Raw genomic sequence first — 19341 nt, 5'->3', positions numbered from 1 at the left:
TTGTGTTCTTTAAAAGGAATTTTATATAGTACATTCAACAGTAATTGAAAATTTAATTAATCATTGCAAATTGATAAATCTTTAGATAAATAATTTTTTGGAGTGCCAATAAAAATTATCATTTTAATAGAGAAATAAAAATATCATTTTACACATGAGCTTTGTACGAATATGGGGAAATGACAAATATCAAAAAATTAGGACATGGGAACACAACAATTTAATATATATTTTAAAAAATAAAATATTGATGTTCAATACTCCAATTTCACAATACTATATATAGTGAAATTCAAGCTTTCCAAGTCTTTGACCCATGTCCGAGGAGTGTCCAAGTGTCCGACACTCCCACACTTGGGCTTAATAGGGTGTCCATGCAATATAATATGTATAGTGTTTCGTAATGATATTGGAACTTTTATAAGGTATTTAATTGTGCAAAGCTCATGTGTAGTTCCCATATAAATTACAAATTTATAAGTATTTTATAGAGGGATTATGTTTGTTGTATATGTTGAGTTTGTTCCCATATTCATATAAACCGATTCTTTTAAGGCAACTAATGTGAGAGACTTATTTATGTAGTGTTCTTTAAATAAAGCCCATGTAAGCACACAATTAGGAACTCACTTTTGCCATGTAAACATTTAACAAACAAAATCAAGAGATTAATTTGTAGGATTTATATAAATTCGCATGAGTTTTGAATCATCAATAATTCATGTATGAATACCAACAAGAGTTGGTCCAAGTGGAAGGGGCTTGGATCCTTTAAACAAGAGGTCCTAGGTTCGATCCTAGGCGCTTGCGAATAGAGCAGACTTTGTTGGGAGAGGTCCCCGCTTTGCGCCCGACAGTACCTCGAGGGTTAGTCCCCGCAATCGCGCGGGGGATATCTTGGTTTTCACCAAAAAAAATAAAATAATTCATGTATGAATTTGATATATAGGCAATGCTTTCAATTTTCACTAACACCCTCGATGATCACATGATCACATGATCACTACACATATGATGAAGAAAGATTAACACATGTGATGAAGTATGAGTTCTATGACTACAACGTCATCTAGAAGAATTGACGGAGTTGCTGACTGTCTTGGATTACAAATTCGAAATTTCAGGGGCATATTTGTAAAAATTAGAAGCATATGGATGACTCCGTTATATGAGTAAACCTCATGGTAGCAAATTGTAATTCGCATAATCGTTTTTATTTTTATTTTTAAAAGAAAAGAACAGGAAAACTCAGGTTCAGCGAATCGGACCCAAAACCAAAAATACGACTTGAAGGAAAAAAAACTGTATAAGAAAAATATATAAACATCAGAAATATCCCATCTCTCATTGTTGAGCAGCTTGAGCTTTTGAGCACTTCTCTGTTTTTGGTGGGTTGGGTAAGAGTCATCACACTGACCCACGGATGCTGGAAAATCCGACATCAGCGGCAGCAGCCGCAGCAGATCCACCGGCAAACGTGAAGCGCTATGCTCCTCCCAGTCAGAGGTATTCATTTTTCCATTAGACTACTTTTGTCTCATTTTCTTTCAAAAATAATTTGTTATACAATTAAATTTGTTGGACTGCATTGCAGGAATCGTCCTCTTAACAGACGCAAGTCCGCAGGTAATTTTTGTGTGTGTGTGTGTGTGTCCAATTCTCTGTTCTCCTTGTATTTCACTTTGATTTGAAGTCCTCATGTCGGAAGCCTCAATTTCCTTTTGATATAGAAGTCTGAATTCTCCTTGTTACGACGATCCAGCTGCCAAAGCTAATAAGCACTTTTGTGGCAACAATGATCCTCAATTTGTTTCTCAACCCTTTTGTCACATTTAGCATAATTATATACTATGCGCGTACCATGTTATGACACTTACTAAATTGTCTTCTTCCATCCTTTTTATGTTGTAGTTACTTCGTTTTTTTGTTTTGGTCATTTTGCATCACTGATCCTAAATATCAGAAGCGATTTGTTCGAGTGATCCTTTGCTCCTGAGTTGTTAATCATATGTCTCTGTTGAATTTGCACTCCATATATTCTGCTATAGTTCCACTCATTCTTGAACCCTTTGATTCTTATGCATTCTTCATGTTTCGAGTCTTGTGAGAGGTACTTCTTTAAAAGTTCCCAACAAAACTATGTCGTTAGGAACCATGGAATGTCTTGCCTATTTTTGTTATTTCAGTCAGCACTATTACAAACAGACATTGTCAGGGAGCAGTGTTGATCCTTACTCCAATGCTACTTTTATTAGGAAATCATTAGTTTCTGTGACTTCTAGTTTTTGTGTTGGTAAATAATGTATTGATTACAAATGTTGATCCTTACTCTTTCCCAACCGCACCCCAGTGGCATGTGGCCTTATCTTTAATCCCCTTTTTTGTGTGTGGTCGTATGTTTGATCCTATCGTGTTAACATCCTCCAATGAAAATGCTTGGTATATTTGACCTGTTTCATTGTTATACCTGTGCATATGCATATCATCACCAAGTGCAAGTTATCCTAACTGATTCATCATTAAGTTGAAAACCTGTTTTAATTTTGTTTGTTTTGCTAAGTAATACTAAACCCCAGACTTGCCCTCACTCCACCCTTGTTATTAGGTGCCATTAGGCTTAGAGGCTGTTGGCTGTCTGTTTTGATTTATTTGTACATATCTATTTATTCTTTTGTTTACCAGAGATTGAATGACCAAGGAAATTGTGACATTTCCATGGTATATATATCTAATATAGTTATAAGTTACTGTTTCAGATCGGTTTGATCGAACTAACAATCCTCAAGGCGGGAGTGATTTGGAGAAGAATCAAATTTCTTCTTCAAGAAGTATGTCTGGTATGGATCATGGGGATGCAAGTAGCAGCAGTCTTCTGAATGAGAACTCTCGTCTAGGGTTACTAGCTCTAGAGGGGTGTAGCGGCAGTGCAGCTTTCCAGCTCTTAAATAATCGTATGTGTCAACAGTTGCTTGAAAAGGCTGATGCATGCTATTTCAACATGATGATTAGAAATGAAATTAAATGGATAATAAGCTATGATGCCCACACTGACATCCTCCTTTCTTATTGTCTTTTTGATGTTAGCTTCTACGGAATAAGCCTTAAAGAAGAGAGCCATCAATGCTTATAATAATAAACTAAACATTTCATAAGAAAATATAAATTATTTGAATCTCAAAGGTATAGGTGAAATTTTGAACAGTCATTTCAATCTTTTTCCAATTCTAAGTATAACAAGAAATTCTGAAATTAAAGTGTCCTTGCTACCAAGCAGGCTCAGATGTTAAATTTATGAGGTGACTCACCAGTTTTTTTGGAACAAAGTCTGAAAATGTAAAGGCTTTAGGTTGTATATCCAAATTCTTGCACAAGTTTTCTCTTGTCATGTTTGTATCTTTATCTCCAGTTATGCTATCATAAGTAAAAGATGAAAAGAATGTTTCCAACCAAGCCCTTTTTTGGTGATTACTTGTATGAGTTTAGAGTTGGTTGATAATTGCATACTTTGACGCAATGCAAATTTTAATGTTTGAAAACACAGGTTGGGCTGCTGCAATGCATTGCTTCAATGATCCATCTGTAGATTTATCAGGTCAGTAGGATAACATTTTGGTTATTTTGGGGATTTATAGCATACTCTGCATGAAATTAAAGACATTCAAGTTATTAATATGCCCAAATTGATGCGTGTATGATGTGGTTTATTCAATGACATAAAGTTCTTTTGCAAATTTTTGTGATAACTGAAGGAAATATATCAGGTTTAGTACTGTATATTGCAGATGGCTGAGCCTGAGGGTGAATAATTGTTTGGTGGTTCAGAGCACAAGCTTCAAAGGAGGCTTATTAGGGTTTAAACTTTTGTTAAAAATGTCTTATTGTTACCTACCACCTTCTTCAGAGTGTTCAGTTTAGAACTTTGGGTGTTAGGAGTGGGAAGGATTCAAAGGAGTCGAAACCAAACCTGGGGCAGAAAGAGAAGAATTGGGTTGAAGGAATACGGGTCTTTTAACAAACCTCATTTAAGTATGTGCTAATAATAGATCTAAAATCAGCATCTAGGATGTCTCATTCATGCATCGCAAACGCGAGTTTCACGACATTTTGGCTGGTTTGTTTACTTGTAGTTTTTATTTTTCAGAAAGACCAGTTATGTACACAGGAGGCGGAGCAGCATGGGGTCAGTTCCAACTTCCTCATCAGGTGAGTATGGAATCTCTCCCTTTTTCTCCATGTCTGTCTCTGTCTGTCTCTCAGGATTTGATGTTTGGATTGGCTATCTTTAGTTAATGGCTTCAACAGGCGGTGCTGGGTCTCCTGGTTCATCAATGGACTTCTTGAGTGAACTTCGCCGCTTAAAGAACATTTCCCATGCCAGTTTTAGAACCTAGAAATTAATCCACATAGCTCAAGATATTCATCAGGATCTGAAAGCAAACTTTGAGCAGGATTCCATGGTTGGTAGTAGCTTGTTGTATTTCTTTCAGCCGGTGTTAGTAGCTGTTGCATTTGTTCTCTGAAACCCAACAATATCCATCTAATTTAGTCCACCTTGGATTTATCGGACACAAACATGGATGTTTCTGCGTCTGGCATGTGACACTTACAAATGATGCGGTTTGTGTATGCATACATAAGTGGTTCTGTCCTTCTTCTGGGCGTGTCTGTGCGAGAGTGTTCATTTGCTTTGGTGTTTGTGTGTGTTTATTTGTTTTACTGTCATGCTATTATAGACATGCCACTAATCTGCGGTACAAAATATAGAGGATCGGTTCCCCTCAACGAAACCACAAAATTTACACACCATCATTCTTTGGCCGGTAATTTACACTATATTTCAATTCGTTTTTAATTTTCTTCACTTTTTTTAAAACTTTTATGTGGCCAACTATTTATGCTATTTCAATCTTTTATTGGGATGAAAATCAAAGAATTGTATGTATGCATAATATTTTTTTTCTCTAATCAAATTGAGATTTAAACTTGGAACCCCTTCTTACATCGAGAAGAAAAGTAACATTACATTGATCTATGTAAGGAGTTGTTATATAGGTGGCTTTTCAAGGCAAAAATTGAAATGTTGAAGGTCAATGCAAATTTTTTTTTAGTAACACAACTGAGATTTTGAATATAAGGCTTTGCTGCTTCCTATTTCTGACTAACTAAATTATGGAAAAAAAAAGAGAAAAAGAAATGGACAAAAGATAATTTCCAAGCATATAGAAAAGTGGATAAAAGAATATTCCTTTTATTTCTCTCTCTAGTTCGCAGTACAATGGTTGAAGTGGCAAAAGTTGATTAGCTGTCTTCCTTCACCATTGACGCCAGCCATGACACACGAAAATTAGCAATTTAGCTTAGCAATTAGACAAATAATACAAAAAATGTCATTTTATTATTCTCCAAACTCACCTACCCCTCTCCCCCAACTTTCTATAAAAGCCCCATTCCACAACCTTATCAACCTTCTTTCACCTTCCGTCTCATTTCGCGTAAATTTCTCCGCTGCGCGTTTCAGATAAGTTTGTTGCTTTCTTTCTCTTGCTTTCCTTTTCACTTTCTTTTTCTCTACGTTTCTCCCTAATATTTCCTTGATTCCGAAACCTCTTTATCTAGATCTGAGGTCAATTTTGGTTCCTTTTTCTTCTTGAGGTTTTAGTTTCTTGAAATCTGTTTCAATCCTTTGGATGTGGATCTGATTTAGGGCCTGGAAATTCTGGGTTCTTGAGATCTACATCAATGAGTCTAATGTTTCTATGACACTCATGCGTCGCGTTCGTCTGATCCACTCGTTCTCGGTTGTGTTCCTCTACTGGTTCTACGTTTTCTCATGAATTAATCGAGTCAAATCGTTGTCTTTGATTCCAATTGCAATCCCAATTTTTTTGTTTTGCCCCAATTGTAGAAACCCTAATTCAATTAGTTAATTTTTTTTCTTCACAAACACTCATTCCTAATTCATCGAATTAACATCCCCTTGGGTAATTAATTCTTGGGTTGAAACACCCAAAAGAAAAAGAAAAGAAGAATGTCTTCGGTTCAGCAGCAATCAAGCTCGGGATCAGATGGGTCTGCAACGGTGGACGAGAAGAAGAGGAAGAGGATGTTGTCGAATCGCGAATCGGCGAGGCGATCGCGGATGAAGAAGCAGAAGCAAATGGATGATTTGACGAGCGAAATCACCCGACTGGAGATGTCAAACAATCAACTTCAGCAGGGAATCGAAGTGAAGGAGCGGGGCTACGCTGAGATAGAGTCGAGGAACAACGTGATGAGGGCTCAAGTAATGGAGCTCACCGATCGTTTGCAGTCGTTGAACTCGGCGCTCCAGATCTTCGAAGAGGTTAGCGGCCTTGCTGCGGACATCCCTGAGATACCTGATCCGCTGCTGAGGCCGTGGCAGCTTTCCTACCCAACGCAGCTTATCTCGGCCTCTTCCGACATGTTTCTCGGCTGACAGTCTTTGAATAGCTTAAGCTTGTTCTTGTTATATGTTCATTGTACAAGTCTTTTGTGTTTGTTATTTTGATGGTGTTTGGATTTTGGTTAGTCGTCTTTGTTCTTTCGTTTTGGTGTCTTAGTTCCTTTGCACAAGCTTGTTTCATCTTTCTCTGTATAAATGAAATGTTTGTGGTTGGTGGGTTTGGTATGAATCTATCCATTTTCTTCCGTATTGGCTACTGATTGCTTTGATTATATAGGCATATTAGTTGGCTAACCGAGATTGTTTAAAACTTTCCCAAATACTTATCCCAACGGGTTGGGTTGGATTGTAAATTGTCGTCTTGCTTGGGGCAAGATATTCAAATTCATTCAACATGTGCTGGCCATTTGTATGGTTAATCTCAGTTGAGTTCTTCTGAGACATAAGATAAGGATCTCAGAGCAAACCCATGGACCGAGGACTCCCTCCTCTTTGAATAAAAAGATTACAGCTCACTTGAAATTTAAAACTCTAGTTAGATTTGATTTGGTGCCTGGAATTGAAACTTAATAAAATACTTTTGTACTGCAAATCTTTTTTAATCATCCGGGGTATGTAACAACACATGGGATGATTTCCAAATTTGATGAATTTCCCGTCAAGCAGCAGAAAGTTGGAAACGGTGGTAGGTGGTTGATATGTTATATATACACAACCACACTTGAATAAAACCTCAACTACTAATTAAAGAATGAAATAGAAGATAAATAAATAAAAATGAAAAGCTTCTGTATAATATTTGGAAGCTAATAATCACCAATTTATGTTGCAAGATTATATGATATCATGATGTGAAATAAGAGGAAGCAACCCAACGTATCATGACGCATTAGCAGCAGCTGCTAAGCTTGCATTTAGTTTTAACATACAGCAACGCTAAATTCATAGTACTGTGAAATCTAAAACATGACAAGTCATTGAGAGAGAGAGAGAGAGACCACTCAGTTGTCGTAAGTACGGCACTCGTCTGTTTCGGGGTTGTCCTTGCAGTAAGTCTCCAACGGGTCGGAAGTTTTCTTGTTGTCGCGGGCATGGCTGGCCGCAGCACTCAACTCCTCCACCTCGTCCCATGCTGCCACGCACTCCCCGCTCGCTGGGTCGTCTGAGCAAGTCTCCTCTGCGCTCTTGATGCTTTCAGCCACCTTCTCTGATATTTTATCTGGGGCTGCGCTTACTGGCCTTATCATGGTCATGCGGCCACCGCCCAATAGCTGCTGGCCACCTGACCTTCTCCAGGGGTTGCTGAGCCGTGCTGGCTGGAAAGCCTTTGGTGTCTCCGTTGCTTTGGCCAACACTCTTGGGGTTGAGAGGCTCACTCCAGCTACAGTTGCTGTTGCCATTTCTCCTCCTCTTCCTTCTCCTTGTTTCTGGTTTGGTTCTGGTTTGAGAAGAAGTGGTAAGCTTGCTTGCTTGACAACAATTGAGAGATTGGGTTCTGGGGATAACGAGCATGAGGCTTTTAATTGGGGTCTGCAATGTTTCAAGATCGCACACTTCTTATCGAAGCACAGCCAATCATCTACTTCCACGTTGGAACTACTTGAGATATTTTAGTAGAAAAAAAATCGCACTTTTAGAAAAGACGTGCCCATCATTCCAATTACTATTCAAGTTTGTATATATTACATAAATACAGTAAAACAACGTGTATATACGTATGTATGTATGTATGTATTGTTGATGCTTGCGAGCTTGATATTTTGGACCTTTCAATTCTATCAAGTATCAAAATATTCATTTGATTCTTCAGAGGCGTGTAGCACCATGATCCAGTTAACTCCTCTCGCTAAAGGTCAAGAAGAGAGAGCACCTAGTTTAAGTTTAAGCCAACCAAATAAAATTGCTAGAATTATTCAGGAGAAGAAAATTATTAACAAAGATTCTCAGAGGAACCACTGCTTTTCAGTTCTTATCTCAACCATTGCTTTTCAGTACGTAAGCATTTCTTCTTTAACTCGTTGTTTCCACATGTCCCAAAACCTTACGTACCATACAACTCCAAAAACTAATTAAATTCTGAGAACCCATATGTACTTGAACAATCACTTTTGTACTCTTTGTGCAAAGGCTACAAGAAGCCCAGCTCATTAATTATAAATTGTAAGATGCGCATAGGCCGAGCTTGAATTACACAAAGATATAAATGAAAACCAACTTCAACTCACATCCATGTAAGTCCACATACAAACTCGTGTCTCAACATCAAATGAGCAAATTACATGCTTGAGAGAATATGAAGCATAAATCCGCGGTTTTCATTTCCATACGTGCATCACGATTAAAAGTAACGTTTCCGTGCACTTATCCACCATCCAGTGACATTTACATATTACTCACGCAAACAAACTATGGCAAACATCTGGAATTCCAAGCACCTAGAAATGAGAAACTCACTGACCAGCTGATGGATTCGTCAACAGTTCAAGCGATTTAATTAAGTGATCTACTGCAACTGACACATCATCAAATGCCAACGCCCCAACTGCAAATCTGGCAGCCTTATGTGCCTCGGCAATTTTCTCAGGTGATGGCTGGTAGCTACTGTCATACTGGTATGTCTTTGCAGGAGTAGGAGTAGGAGCAGGTTCTGGAACAGTCCCATTTCTGTTGCTCGACTGGTATTGGGCAGTTGAAGGATGGTTTGCTGTTGAAGGAGCTGACTGGGCAGAGTAGGAAGGATCAGAGCCCTGATAGTAAGAGGGATAGTGGGATGTGACTGCTGGAATATTGCTTTCTGTAAAACTTGGATAAGATTGGAAATTAGGATAGGAGAAATTATTTTCATGAGAAAGAAAGTTATGTGGCAAATGCTGTTGGGGTTCATGCGGGTAGGGTTGCTGCTGGTATGGCTGAGAATAATCAGAAGTTTCTGGTCTATTTGTTGGAGGAGGTGGATGGAAATCATGGGAAGAGTAACCAGCAGTAGGGTAAGACTGAGGTGGTGGCGCATTGTTAGAAGAATGCTGGCCATTGACTTCATCATGGAACTTAGGTGAGGATTGAAGGCTAGCTGAACGCTGGATTTTGGCATTATCATGGAACTGAGGAGGTAAAGTGTCTGTAGAGTGCTGCTTCTTGACTTCATCATAAAACTGGGGTGATGGATCAGATTGTGGTCCAGGACTGGTAACTGCAGCTTCACTTGGCCCAAGATCCTGCAAGGATAGACATGGGTAAAGATCATATTATACAACAAGCTCAAAAGTAAACTAGTGTCAAGTTTAGAACCATACATATGAACCACTCATCCCACTCGATGGAACTGAAAGATCATCATCTCCAGCAGGGGGCCCTGCTTGAGGCTTCTTTCCTTCTTTCAAAGCTTTCCTTATATCTGCTGCTTTCCAAGCTGCATACTTTTGTTTCTGCTCAAGCTGTAAAAAGATAATAAAAATATAGCCACCCCCAGAATCCAACCGTCCCCAAAGAAAAATGTACATCACAAATCATTCTAGATGGAGTCGTCTAAACCTAATGAAAAGGATAAATGACACTTCAAGTGGCATTGCAAAGCATAATCAGAAACTTACATCAGGCTGAAGCACGCCAAACTGGTTAATAATCTCAAAGAAAATGCTTGCAGCATAAAATGTTTTTGCAGTATTCCTGCAACAAAGAAAATGTAAAATCTCGTCAAGAAAGATGAGCTGACAAATTCACAGCACAGGAGATTTGTATTTCACAAAACCTAGAGGTTTAGATCTCAAAAGTTAAACTCTCTGAGAGTGAAAATGATTGTTCATAAGGGACATGAGAACTCAAAGTCTCAATCTTTTTTTCAAAGAAAATGCAAAAAAGGGGAAAATCTGACTTACAAATCTGCTCGACCAGCACGATCTTGCTTGTCTGCCTTCCCAAAAACATTTAAGGCAAATCCCTCTAGATACAGATTATCTTCAGGCCCCAACTGCAGTGACTTCTTATCCTATAGAGAAAAAGTATCAATAGACATTGAGATGGGGAACAGAAATCTATGAATTTTATCACAATATAATTTCACAAAAACAGCAGCAGGACAAGTCTTCTGGTTGATAAAATATTTGGTTACAATTCAAGACTACTTATGGGAGATATTTGAGGGCCAACACAAACTTAAAGAATCAAAAATCTAACTCGCATTTTCACACTAAAAGTAATCATCTTTGCTCCCTAAAGAGTAATCCTAAGAGCCTCCATGGATGAACCTCCAATTATATGGTATAATTATAGGAACCCTGAAACTGCTTAACAATGAAATGGTAACAAGAAATGCTCTTGTTGTTTAAAAAGAATAAGGGCATTCCATGGAGCAAAAACATATCAGTTGCAAAACGGATCCCAAAAACTTATTTGGCACACCAAGCTTAGGCAACCAGTAATACTGAGCCTCAGTACTAGAGCAACTGAAAATCAGAGTCAATTAAGATTTTTGTACCCAGTATCAGGCAATGGCAGCATACTAAAGTTTTACAATTATTTTCCTCAGTTTTCTCAGAAACCAAATAGAACCAGTTGATAAAACAAATTATAAAAAATCCCATCTTCCAAAATAAATAGTCATTAAGAAACGGTGAAAAAGCAAAGACCTTTTCAAGCTGCTTCATGAGGGAAATAAGGAGGGAATTGGTGGTCTTGGTACGCTCGTTCTGAGGGATCTTCAGCCCTCGCTCCATTGCGTACAATCGACCTAAATTGAATACAAAATCAGAAGATTAAATTAACTTAGACACAAAACATAAAATTCGTAATTTTGTTCTCATAAAAAAAGTTAGGGCCAAGAGAGAGAGTTACAGTAATAAGCGACGAGAGGCTCGTGTTTCTGCAACTCATCGGCACGTTGGAGGTACGGCAAGAGGAGCTTCGCGGGCTCGTTATCGCTCGCCATCTATGGCTTCCTCTGTTCGATCAGAGAGAGAGAGAGAGAGAGAGAGAGGATTTGGGCAAGGCCAAGCTTTGAGTTTGAGTACAAGGCAGAGAGAGAGTCTACAATGGGTCTGATCGTCAAGTATCGTCTGACGATCTTTCGACGACGTCGTCACGTCAAGACTTAACGAGCACGATTAACCAGGTTAGCTATTGAATTGGGCCACGAAGTGTACGGCCCAAATAACCGGATCAATATGAAGAAGGGCCCACCGAATTCTAACTTCAGGTGGAGTCCACTTACATTTGGGCGGGGGTGGGTCCCATACTGCGTTGTGATGGGGCGAAAGGTGAAAGGCGCGCGCACGGGAAGAAACTACTCTACAGTGCTCAACTAAACTATAAAAAAAAAGGTTAAAAAAAAGGAGAAAAATCCAATGAATGATAGGATGCTCGTTCACAAAGTCTACCATCGCCTTTCTCTTCTCTGCCTCACTCCACACACTCTCCCTTTTAAACCCGTCCAATTCCCATCGGCCCTTTCACCCGCACACGTCAGAGCACGTCCCCTAAACGGCACGGTAAGGTCTCTCAGAACTACAGCCGTCATGGCCACCTCTAGGCTCCGCAACCTCGTCCCTGTCAACGCCGTCGCTTCGGAGGATGGCAGTGGCGGAGCCTCCAACGGCTCTGTCTCTTCTACCGCAGCTACCACTGCACTTGAAGATGAAGGTATTTAATCGTAATATATGTGTTCATGTATATGTTGTTGGATATGAAGTTTCATAATCTCTTTCAACCCAAAATCTGCTTTGAATTTTATAAAATTTTATTGTCTTGCTTTTCCTCATCACTTAGTTGATTGGTATGTGAGTTGCGAATTTTAAACTTGAAACATTTTCTGCTCGTAATTCGAATGTTTGTATATATTTATGTAGAAGACTCCACGTTGGGAGTTAGATATCGTCTTCCTCCACAAGAAATTAAAGATATCGTGGATGCTCCACCACTTCCCGCCTTGTCATTCTCACCACATAGGGATAAGATACTGTTTCTCAAGCGGAGATCTTTGCCGCCATTGGCAGAACTTGCTAAACCCGAGGAAAAGCTGGCCGGCGTTCGTATTGACGGAAAATGCAATACAAGGACTCGGATGTCGTTTTACACGGGCATTGGGATCCATCAATTGTTGCCTGATGGTACCCTTGGGCCCGAAATAGAGGTACATGGATTCCCTGATGGTGCTAAGATCAATTTCGTTACTTGGTCCCCGGATGGTCGCCATTTAGCCTTCACCATCCGATTTGATGAGGAGGAAAGTACCAGTAGTAAGCTTAAAGTGTGGGTTGCCCAAGTGGAAACGGGGATCGCTAGACCTTTGTTTAAGTCAGACGAAATATTTTTGAATGCCGTTTTTGACAATTTCGTTTGGGTGAATGATTCTTCTTTGCTAGTTTGCACCATTCCCCTGTCGCGTGGAGACCCGCCAAAGAAACCTTGGGTTCCTTTTGGACCAAAAATTCAATCTAACGAGCAGAAAAGCATTATCCAAGTTAGGACCTTCCAGGATTTGCTGAAGGATGAGTATGATGAAGATTTGTTTGACTACTATGCCACGACACAACTTGTTTTGGCTTCTTTGGATGGGACGGTGAAGGAAATTGGTCCTCCGGCTGTATATACATCAATGGACCCCTCCCCGGATCATAAATACCTTTTAATTAGTTCAATTCACAGACCATACTCGTTCATTGTACCATGCGGAAGATTTCCCAAGAAGGTGGATCTGTGGACAGCTGATGGGAAGCTTATTAGAGAGCTTTGTGATTTGCCTCTTGCTGAGGACATCCCCATTGCAATCAACAGTGTGCGAAGAGGGATGCGTTCAATCAACTGGAGAGCAGATAAACCATCAACACTCTACTGGTATGCATATGATGCCCTGCTTTCAAACTGTTTGGATATCTTAAGTGATATCTGTTTGAGACCTTCTCTGTCTCTCTCTCACTCATAATATCACGTCAAGTACTCAATGAGGACTGTCTATAAAGGAGTAGTTTTCTAAACGTTAATTAGTTAAATAAATTTCTAACACATGCACTCGAAAAATGAAAAAGCAGAATGACTGTCTATACTGTGTTTTAATTCCACATCATTGTTACTAAACTATCCAAGCTTTCTTCTACGACTTGTACAGAGTAGTTTGTGTATATGGTTTCAGTGGCCTTTTTGACTTTGTGAACTTACTAGGGTGGAGACCCAAGATGAAGGAGATGCGAAAGTGGACGTTTCTCCACGCGATATAATTTATACACAGCCTGCTGAGCCACTAGAAGGTGAAGGGCCAATGATCTTGCACAAACTTGATCTCCGCTATGGGTATGAATTTAAGCTATTAATTTTTATCTTCTATTGGCATTAATGGTGGATGTGTGCTGGAAAATTATTTCAACCTTTTCATATGTCTGTTTTGTTGGGATTTTTGAAAGAATGATGTTTCCAAAGGGGAATGTATTTCTAAAGACTTCTAAAATTGTGCTAAGGAAGCATAAATACTTCATGGTGGGCCCAACACTAGCCATACTTGTTTTGATGCATTTGAACTTTTCAATTTCACAGAGGGATTTCTTGGTCTGATGATTCATTGGCTCTAGTTTATGAGTCTTGGTACAAAACACGGAGAACGAGAACCTGGGTGATTTCTCCTGGATCAAATGATGTCAGTCCGCGCATCCTATTTGATAGGTCGTCCGAAGATGTGTATTCAGATCCTGGCTCTCCTATGCTGCGGAGAACTCCTGCTGGGACGTATGTGCTTGCAAAAGTAAAGAAAGAAAATGAGGAAGGCACTTATTTACTACTGAATGGAAATGGTGCTACACCAGAGGGAAACATCCCATTCCTCGATTTGTTTGACATGTAGGTTTTTTATAATTTCTTGTTTCTGTTTCGTTCTTCAAGTGCTTATTCGTGCTGTGGTGGCCTCAACCAAATTCTTTCAGAAATACAGGCAATAAAGAAAGAATATGGAAGAGTGACAAAGAAAAGTATTATGAGACTGTTGTTGCTTTGATGTCTGATGAGAAAGAAGGAGATCTGCCCATTGATCACTTGAAAATATTGACTTCCAAAGAGTCAAAAACTGAAAACACGCAGTATTATATCCTAAGCTGGCCAGAAAAGAAAGCATTCCAAATTACAAATTTCCCTCATCCATATCCACAGCTGGCATCATTACAGAAAGAGATGGTCAAGTACCAGAGAAAGGATGGGGTTCAACTGACTGCAACGTTATACCTTCCACCAGGCTATGATTCATCCAGAGATGGCCCTCTTCCATGTCTAGTCTGGTCTTACCCTGGAGAATTCAAAAGCAAAGAGGCTGCTGGACAAGTTCGTGGTTCTCCTAATGAATTTGCTGGCATAGGTCCAACATCCGCTCTCCTCTGGCTAGCTCGAAGGCATGCATTACTCTTCTCATTTCTTACTATGGTTTGGTGTTTCTGTTGTTCGTTTGGTCCTTATTTGTATTGGACCTTTTGGTGTCTGGATTGTTTTAAACATGCTGGACCTCTTTTTGATTACTCCAAAACCTGCAGGTTTGCTATTCTATCTGGACCAACAATTCCTATAATTGGTGAGGGTGATGATGAAGCAAATGATAGGTAACGTTTTAGTCGCATATGTATTAACATGGGTTATAATTAATGTTCTTTATGAACTCATAAGCATTTCTCATAAGTTTAGTGACAGAAGATGATCCATATAACATAAATTCATGGCATTATTAACCAGGAAACGATGGATCAGATGAATTATAATGCTTATACTTTGCCAGGTATGTGGAGCAATTGGTTGCAAGCGCAGAGGCTGCTGTGGAGGAAGTTGTTCGACGAGGAGTAAGCAACTTCATTTTTGCAGTGTGAACTTTTTTAGCAAGTTTCTGACTTTGAAATCTTTACCTAAAACCTCTTTTGGTGCTACCCTTACTAAGGTGGCTCATCCAGACAAAATTGCTGTTGGGGGACATTCATATGGGGCATTCATGACTGCAAACCTCTTGGCACATGCCCCTCATCTTTTCTCTTGCGGAATTGCTCGATCTGGTGCTTACAACAGAACACTTACTCCTTTTGGTTTTCAGGTACCTTACCAGAAGTTGATTTAAATATATATCCATGTGTTTTGATATCTTCTCTTGCCATGATATTATCTCTATGTAAATACTTTACCTTTTGTTTTCATGGCTTGACTCTTTAGTTTATTGGTGTAGAATGAGGATAGAACTCTTTGGGAGGCAACTAGTACTTATGTAAAGATGAGTCCTTTCATGTCAGCTGATAAAATTAAGAAGCCAATCTTGCTTATCCATGGAGAAGAAGACAGTAATCCCGGAACATTAACCATGCAGGTAAACCTTCACCCCCTTCCTGCATTGCTGTTAACTACTCTGTTTCACAACATCCTTTATGCCCTCTCAAAAAGAAAAAGAAAAGGTCCTTCATGCCCTCTCATTCTTTCACTCTTTCACTCTTTCACAAGTGGGGACCTTTGATCTGTTTAATTTGTTCAACTCTTTGACAACATGAAAAACCATTTTTTCTCCTCTTTGTGCTTAGTGGAATGATGAATTTCTTCTTGTTTATGAGTTGTCAACTTATGTGCTATGCAGTCGGATCGTTTCTTTAATGCTCTGAAAGGTCACGGTGCTCTTTGCCGCCTTGTGATTCTTCCCTACGAGAGCCATGGCTATGCTTCAAGAGAGAGCATCATGCATGTGCTATGGGAAACTGATAGATGGTTGCAGAAATATTGCGTGTCACACACTTCCACTGTAAATGTAGATCCTGATGCGAGTAAAGACAACTCAGGCACAGTATCTAAAGATTCTGAAAGCAAAGCAATTGCTGCTAGTGGAGGCAGTGGCCCAGAGGTGTCAAATACTGAGCATGAAGGATTTGACTCTTTGCCAAGGTCATTGTTATGGTAATTTATTTACTGTTATAGAAATAGAGGAGAAAACAGAAATAACTCTGAAATGAAAAGAAGCAAGATAAGTACTTGAATTCTTTCACATTACCTTTTTGCTAAGCTCTAAAAAAATCCAAGCCTTGGTGTCTCAGAACTTCTCGTCAAACATAAAAAGATTAATTGGGACATATATACCTATGTAAATGTTGATGAATAATAGGTCCTTTCTTAAGCTGTGGGTTTTTTCTTATTTGTTTCTCTCATAATTGATATGATGTAGAATAAATTGCTGATCTTGGCTTCTGAGGACTCTGGTTTGCACATCAATGTGGCGTACAAATGATACCCAACAACACAGACGCTTCGTCGTCGAAAGGCAAATTTGCATTTGTAACAATAGTGATGTATTATTATTTGCAAGATGCTTCCTCGTCGAAGTGAAATTTGCATTTGTAACAATATCGATCGATGTATTACTTGAAATTGTATTCCAAACTTCTTGTGCTCTAGAATCCTTTCAGCATTGCCGACGTTGAGTAGCCAATGTTTGGATAGGAGGGTTAGGGGCAGGGTTGGATTAGGCTTGCTTGTGTACCATAAATAAAGCTCTTGAATGAAAAATAACAAAAACTATTTATGCAGACTATCGCATCGCATGCGATATTTTAGAGCTACATTCATTTATTTATTTTCAATCTCTACTATTATAAATCCAATTATAATTTGACGAATGTCAATGGGTATTCTTGAATTGGTTACGCTAACCCACCTTCCATCAGTGCACCTAATTGTACTCGAGAGAGTTTGGAAATGAGAAACGCATAATCCTCATGAAAATTACCACGCTCGATTCATTAGAAAACAACCATATAACATACCATAAATGCAATCACAAGGGAGCAACAAATATCAACAACATTAATTTGAAACAATACTGTAGCGCACAAAAGTACGATAAACTTATTATTTCAATACCCAAACTAAGCTCATCTCAAGTTCAGGAGCCCTGGAAAGGAAAGATTGATTAATACACTGTTGAAGCCATCCATCAAATCATGATGGAAACCATCTATTCCTCAGCAACAACACTAATTTCACCTTTTTCAAGCAAGTCATAGAACACCCTCACTTTCCTCTGCTCATTCCAGTGATGCATCTTCCAAAGGCTTCCGGTAGCCAAAGCAAGCACCATGCCGTAACATATCTCCTTGACAACGCTTGGTCCTTTCAGTGTGGCATGAGCAATCTTATGACCAGCCATTCCGCTTGTTCTGCAATTAGAAAAGTTTCATATTCTCATTATGCTTGAATGATTGGGCACAAAGCTAAAAAGAAACATATCAACAAGCAACAAGCCTATTGCATTCAAACTGACGCTGAAATTTATGCGTTTAACATCATTCAGACAAATTTCAGAACGGAAACTAGGACTAGATATTACTCTGTTATAAAATCCATTAAAAGTTGAAGTTAGTTTCAGTACATATTTAAGAACTTCCTTTGAAGTTGGGCAACAAAGGGACACCACCTGCGATTGAACCCAAAACAGGAGGACTTGGATTTTTGTGGCTTCATCAATAAGGTGTGTGTCCCCATGGGAAAACGTATACAAGAACATAACTAAACAGACCAGTATCACAATTTGGCAACAAAGTTTACGCCTCAAAATTTAATCCTATGACAGGATGCCTAGAAAGTTAAAAACCATGGGAAACTTTCAGAACAAAAAGGGATAAATAAATTTTAATTCACAAAATGAGTTTGGCATGAAATAATTTCTTTTAGTTAGGATCTAAACCTGTTTGTACAATCCATGAAAGTATTACAAGTGTGTTACATGCTTGTTGGGGTCCAGAGTTTGGTTTTCTCCAAACCCTTCATCCCAAGATCGAATTTTATCATACATTTTCAGGTGAATCAAACAGATAAGTAAAAACAACACGAAAATCCAGATCGAATCTACTAGAAACGCAAAGTAATTGGATTCAAATAGCAAAGTAAAGAAATCATTTCAGACAAACCCTATAAACACAATTTGATAGTTCAAAGAGAATAATAAGCGAAAAAGCAAAATCAAAATAAAAGAGTCAAGTGCGGTCGTCGATGTTAGGGTTTTTACCTGAGACCGAGAAGGAGGCTGCGACAACAAGAAACGGTTGTGAGATTGTGAATCCGAAAATTGGGGCTTCCCACAAATTTCAATCGTTTGTCAACTGATTGGCTGTGAGCCTGCCCTGCTCTGTAGTGTAGGCACTTCGTTCTTAATTGTGAAATCTCCTTTCTGCCCTGAAATGTTGTTTGTTTGTGGGCTTTATAATGTCCTACTGTAGGGTTGGGCTTTATAATGCTCTAGTGTTTGTTGTTTGTTTGTGGGCTTTGAGTCTTTACAAGGTTTACTGCGCATGCAAGTTTGATTTAGCCCATTTGATGTCTTCGTTTGTATTCTTCTACGAAACAGTCTTGAAAATACGTATATTTCATGTTTCTTTCTTCTTCTTTTTTCCGAGAAATAGAATACGTATATTTTATGTTAAGCGGTAGGGCTTTGCATACTATCAGATATTTTAATTTAAGTTAAATTTCAGTATTGATAATTTGATATTCCCTAGCCCGTTTGATTTGGTATTTAATTATTTGTTTATAGCAGCTTAGGTGTGACTAATTTTCTGAGAAAAAGCTTAGTTGTGTTTCTTATTAAAAATGCATCATCATTTTCCACATTTGGAATTATTTTAGTGTTGGTTGTTTATGATGCAAAATTATAGTCAATGGTCGTAATTGGCAGCCAAGAATTTGGTGGGACTTTAATCACCGAGCACCGGCAGCCTCAGTTTTCAACAACCAAATATGGATATTTTACAGCACCCTAATATTGAATCCATATTGGAAATGGCAGATGTCATGTCAGCCTTTCTGAATACGTCTGCCATTCTTTTTCAGACCAAAAAATAAAATAAGGAACAAATTTATTTACCAAAAAAAGCAGCAGAGCAGATTTTCAGAACAAAATCTGTTAATTTTTTTAAATTGAAGGTTTCTAAAAC

The 19341-nt window shown here is 38.8% G+C and overlaps 6 protein-coding genes across 10 annotated transcripts; 3 read left to right on the top strand and 3 right to left on the bottom strand.

Moving 5' to 3' along the window:
* Positions 1–1281: 1281 nt before the first annotated feature.
* On the top strand, positions 1282–6673 carry LOC110749372 (uncharacterized). Of its 2 annotated transcripts, none has more exons than XM_021949467.2 (6): positions 1282–1506; positions 1595–1626; positions 2757–2951; positions 3542–3592; positions 4142–4203; positions 4303–6673. In XM_021949467.2, exons 1-6 carry the CDS (start codon positions 1424–1426, stop codon positions 4339–4341), a joined length of 462 nt encoding a protein of 153 aa, XP_021805159.1. In that variant the 5' UTR covers positions 1282–1423; the 3' UTR covers positions 4342–6673. The 2 variants fall into 2 exon arrangements, with proteins under 2 accessions (XP_021805159.1, XP_021805158.1); XM_021949466.2 differs by having other exon boundaries at positions 1287–1506; positions 4287–6673.
* BZIP53 (basic region/leucine zipper motif 53) lies at positions 6029–6673 on the top strand. The gene has a single exon (XM_021949468.2). It carries the CDS (start codon positions 6029–6031, stop codon positions 6455–6457), a length of 429 nt encoding a protein of 142 aa, XP_021805160.2. The 3' UTR covers positions 6458–6673.
* A 519-nt stretch (positions 6674–7192) lies between these two features.
* Positions 7193–7929, bottom strand: CP12-1 (CP12 domain-containing protein 1). Its single transcript, XM_021949470.2, has one exon. The coding sequence runs from the start codon at positions 7822–7824 to the stop codon at positions 7426–7428; it is 399 nt and encodes a 132-aa protein (XP_021805162.1). The 5' UTR covers positions 7825–7929; the 3' UTR covers positions 7193–7425.
* Positions 7930–8624: 695 nt separating this feature from the next.
* Positions 8625–11502, bottom strand: EXT-LIKE (hydroxyproline-rich glycoprotein family protein). Its single transcript, XM_021949465.2, has 6 exons — positions 11255–11502; positions 11050–11150; positions 10300–10409; positions 10015–10090; positions 9718–9858; positions 8625–9639 (listed from the first exon to the last, which is right to left on the bottom strand). The coding sequence occupies exons 1-6, from the start codon at positions 11346–11348 to the stop codon at positions 8875–8877; spliced, it is 1287 nt and encodes a 428-aa protein (XP_021805157.1). The 5' UTR covers positions 11349–11502; the 3' UTR covers positions 8625–8874.
* Positions 11503–11748: 246 nt separating this feature from the next.
* LOC110749333 (Prolyl oligopeptidase family protein) lies at positions 11749–16938 on the top strand. 4 transcript variants are annotated; one of them, XM_021949420.2, is made up of 11 exons: positions 11749–12058; positions 12268–13252; positions 13577–13705; positions 13946–14245; positions 14329–14787; positions 14926–14991; positions 15165–15225; positions 15321–15470; positions 15600–15737; positions 15999–16300; positions 16578–16938. In XM_021949420.2, the coding sequence occupies exons 1-11, from the start codon at positions 11764–11766 to the stop codon at positions 16588–16590; spliced, it is 2898 nt and encodes a 965-aa protein (XP_021805112.2). In that variant the 5' UTR covers positions 11749–11763; the 3' UTR covers positions 16591–16938. The 4 variants fall into 4 exon arrangements, with proteins under 4 accessions (XP_021805112.2, XP_021805110.2, XP_021805111.2 ...); XM_021949418.2 differs by having other exon boundaries at positions 12265–13252; XM_021949419.2 differs by having other exon boundaries at positions 12265–13252; positions 15999–16312.
* Positions 16939–17125: 187 nt separating this feature from the next.
* LOC110749305 (putative cytochrome c oxidase subunit 5C-1) lies at positions 17126–18552 on the bottom strand. The gene is made up of 2 exons (XM_021949386.2): positions 18417–18552; positions 17126–17568 (listed from the first exon to the last, which is right to left on the bottom strand). Exon 2 carries the CDS (start codon positions 17556–17558, stop codon positions 17367–17369), a length of 192 nt encoding a protein of 63 aa, XP_021805078.1. The 5' UTR covers positions 17559–17568; positions 18417–18552; the 3' UTR covers positions 17126–17366.
* Between the last annotated feature and the right edge of the window lie 789 nt (positions 18553–19341).

This window comes from Prunus avium, chromosome 8 (genome assembly GCF_965620075.1).
Source record: "Prunus avium chromosome 8, drPruAviu1.hap1.1, whole genome shotgun sequence".
Classification (NCBI taxonomy): Eukaryota; Viridiplantae; Streptophyta; class Magnoliopsida; order Rosales; family Rosaceae; genus Prunus; species Prunus avium.
The sequence above is the reverse complement of the archived record's forward strand: the minus strand, read 5'-3'. Positions and strand labels throughout refer to the sequence as shown.

What these genes read in the sequence shown, in the direction of transcription:
- LOC110749305 (XM_021949386.2), bottom strand. Translation starts at nt 17,558, where the DNA reads ATGGCTGGTCATAAGATTGCTCATGCCACACTGAAAGGACCAAGCGTT.
- LOC110749372 (XM_021949466.2), top strand. Translation starts at nt 1,424, where the DNA reads ATGCTGGAAAATCCGACATCAGCGGCAGCAGCCGCAGCAGATCCACCG. An exon ending in TCCATCTGTAGATTTATCAG is followed by an intron (nt 3,593 to 4,141) that starts GTCAGTAGGATA and finishes TTTATTTTTCAG; the next exon opens with AAAGACCAGTTATGTACACA. An exon ending in AGTTCCAACTTCCTCATCAG is followed by an intron (nt 4,204 to 4,286) that starts GTGAGTATGGAA and finishes GGCTATCTTTAG; the next exon opens with TTAATGGCTTCAACAGGCGG.
- BZIP53 (XM_021949468.2), top strand. Translation starts at nt 6,029, where the DNA reads ATGTCTTCGGTTCAGCAGCAATCAAGCTCGGGATCAGATGGGTCTGCA.
- EXT-LIKE (XM_021949465.2), bottom strand. Translation starts at nt 11,348, where the DNA reads ATGGCGAGCGATAACGAGCCCGCGAAGCTCCTCTTGCCGTACCTCCAA. An exon ending in TTGGCGTGCTTCAGCCTGAT is followed by an intron (nt 9,859 to 10,014) that starts GTAAGTTTCTGA and finishes ATCTTTTTACAG; the next exon opens with CTTGAGCAGAAACAAAAGTA. An exon ending in GTGGGATGAGTGGTTCATAT is followed by an intron (nt 9,640 to 9,717) that starts GTATGGTTCTAA and finishes CTATCCTTGCAG; the next exon opens with GATCTTGGGCCAAGTGAAGC.
- CP12-1 (XM_021949470.2), bottom strand. Translation starts at nt 7,824, where the DNA reads ATGGCAACAGCAACTGTAGCTGGAGTGAGCCTCTCAACCCCAAGAGTG.
- LOC110749333 (XM_021949417.2), top strand. Translation starts at nt 11,764, where the DNA reads ATGAATGATAGGATGCTCGTTCACAAAGTCTACCATCGCCTTTCTCTT. An exon ending in TTACTCCTTTTGGTTTTCAG is followed by an intron (nt 15,471 to 15,599) that starts GTACCTTACCAG and finishes TTATTGGTGTAG; the next exon opens with AATGAGGATAGAACTCTTTG. An exon ending in CCGGAACATTAACCATGCAG is followed by an intron (nt 15,738 to 15,998) that starts GTAAACCTTCAC and finishes TGTGCTATGCAG; the next exon opens with TCGGATCGTTTCTTTAATGC.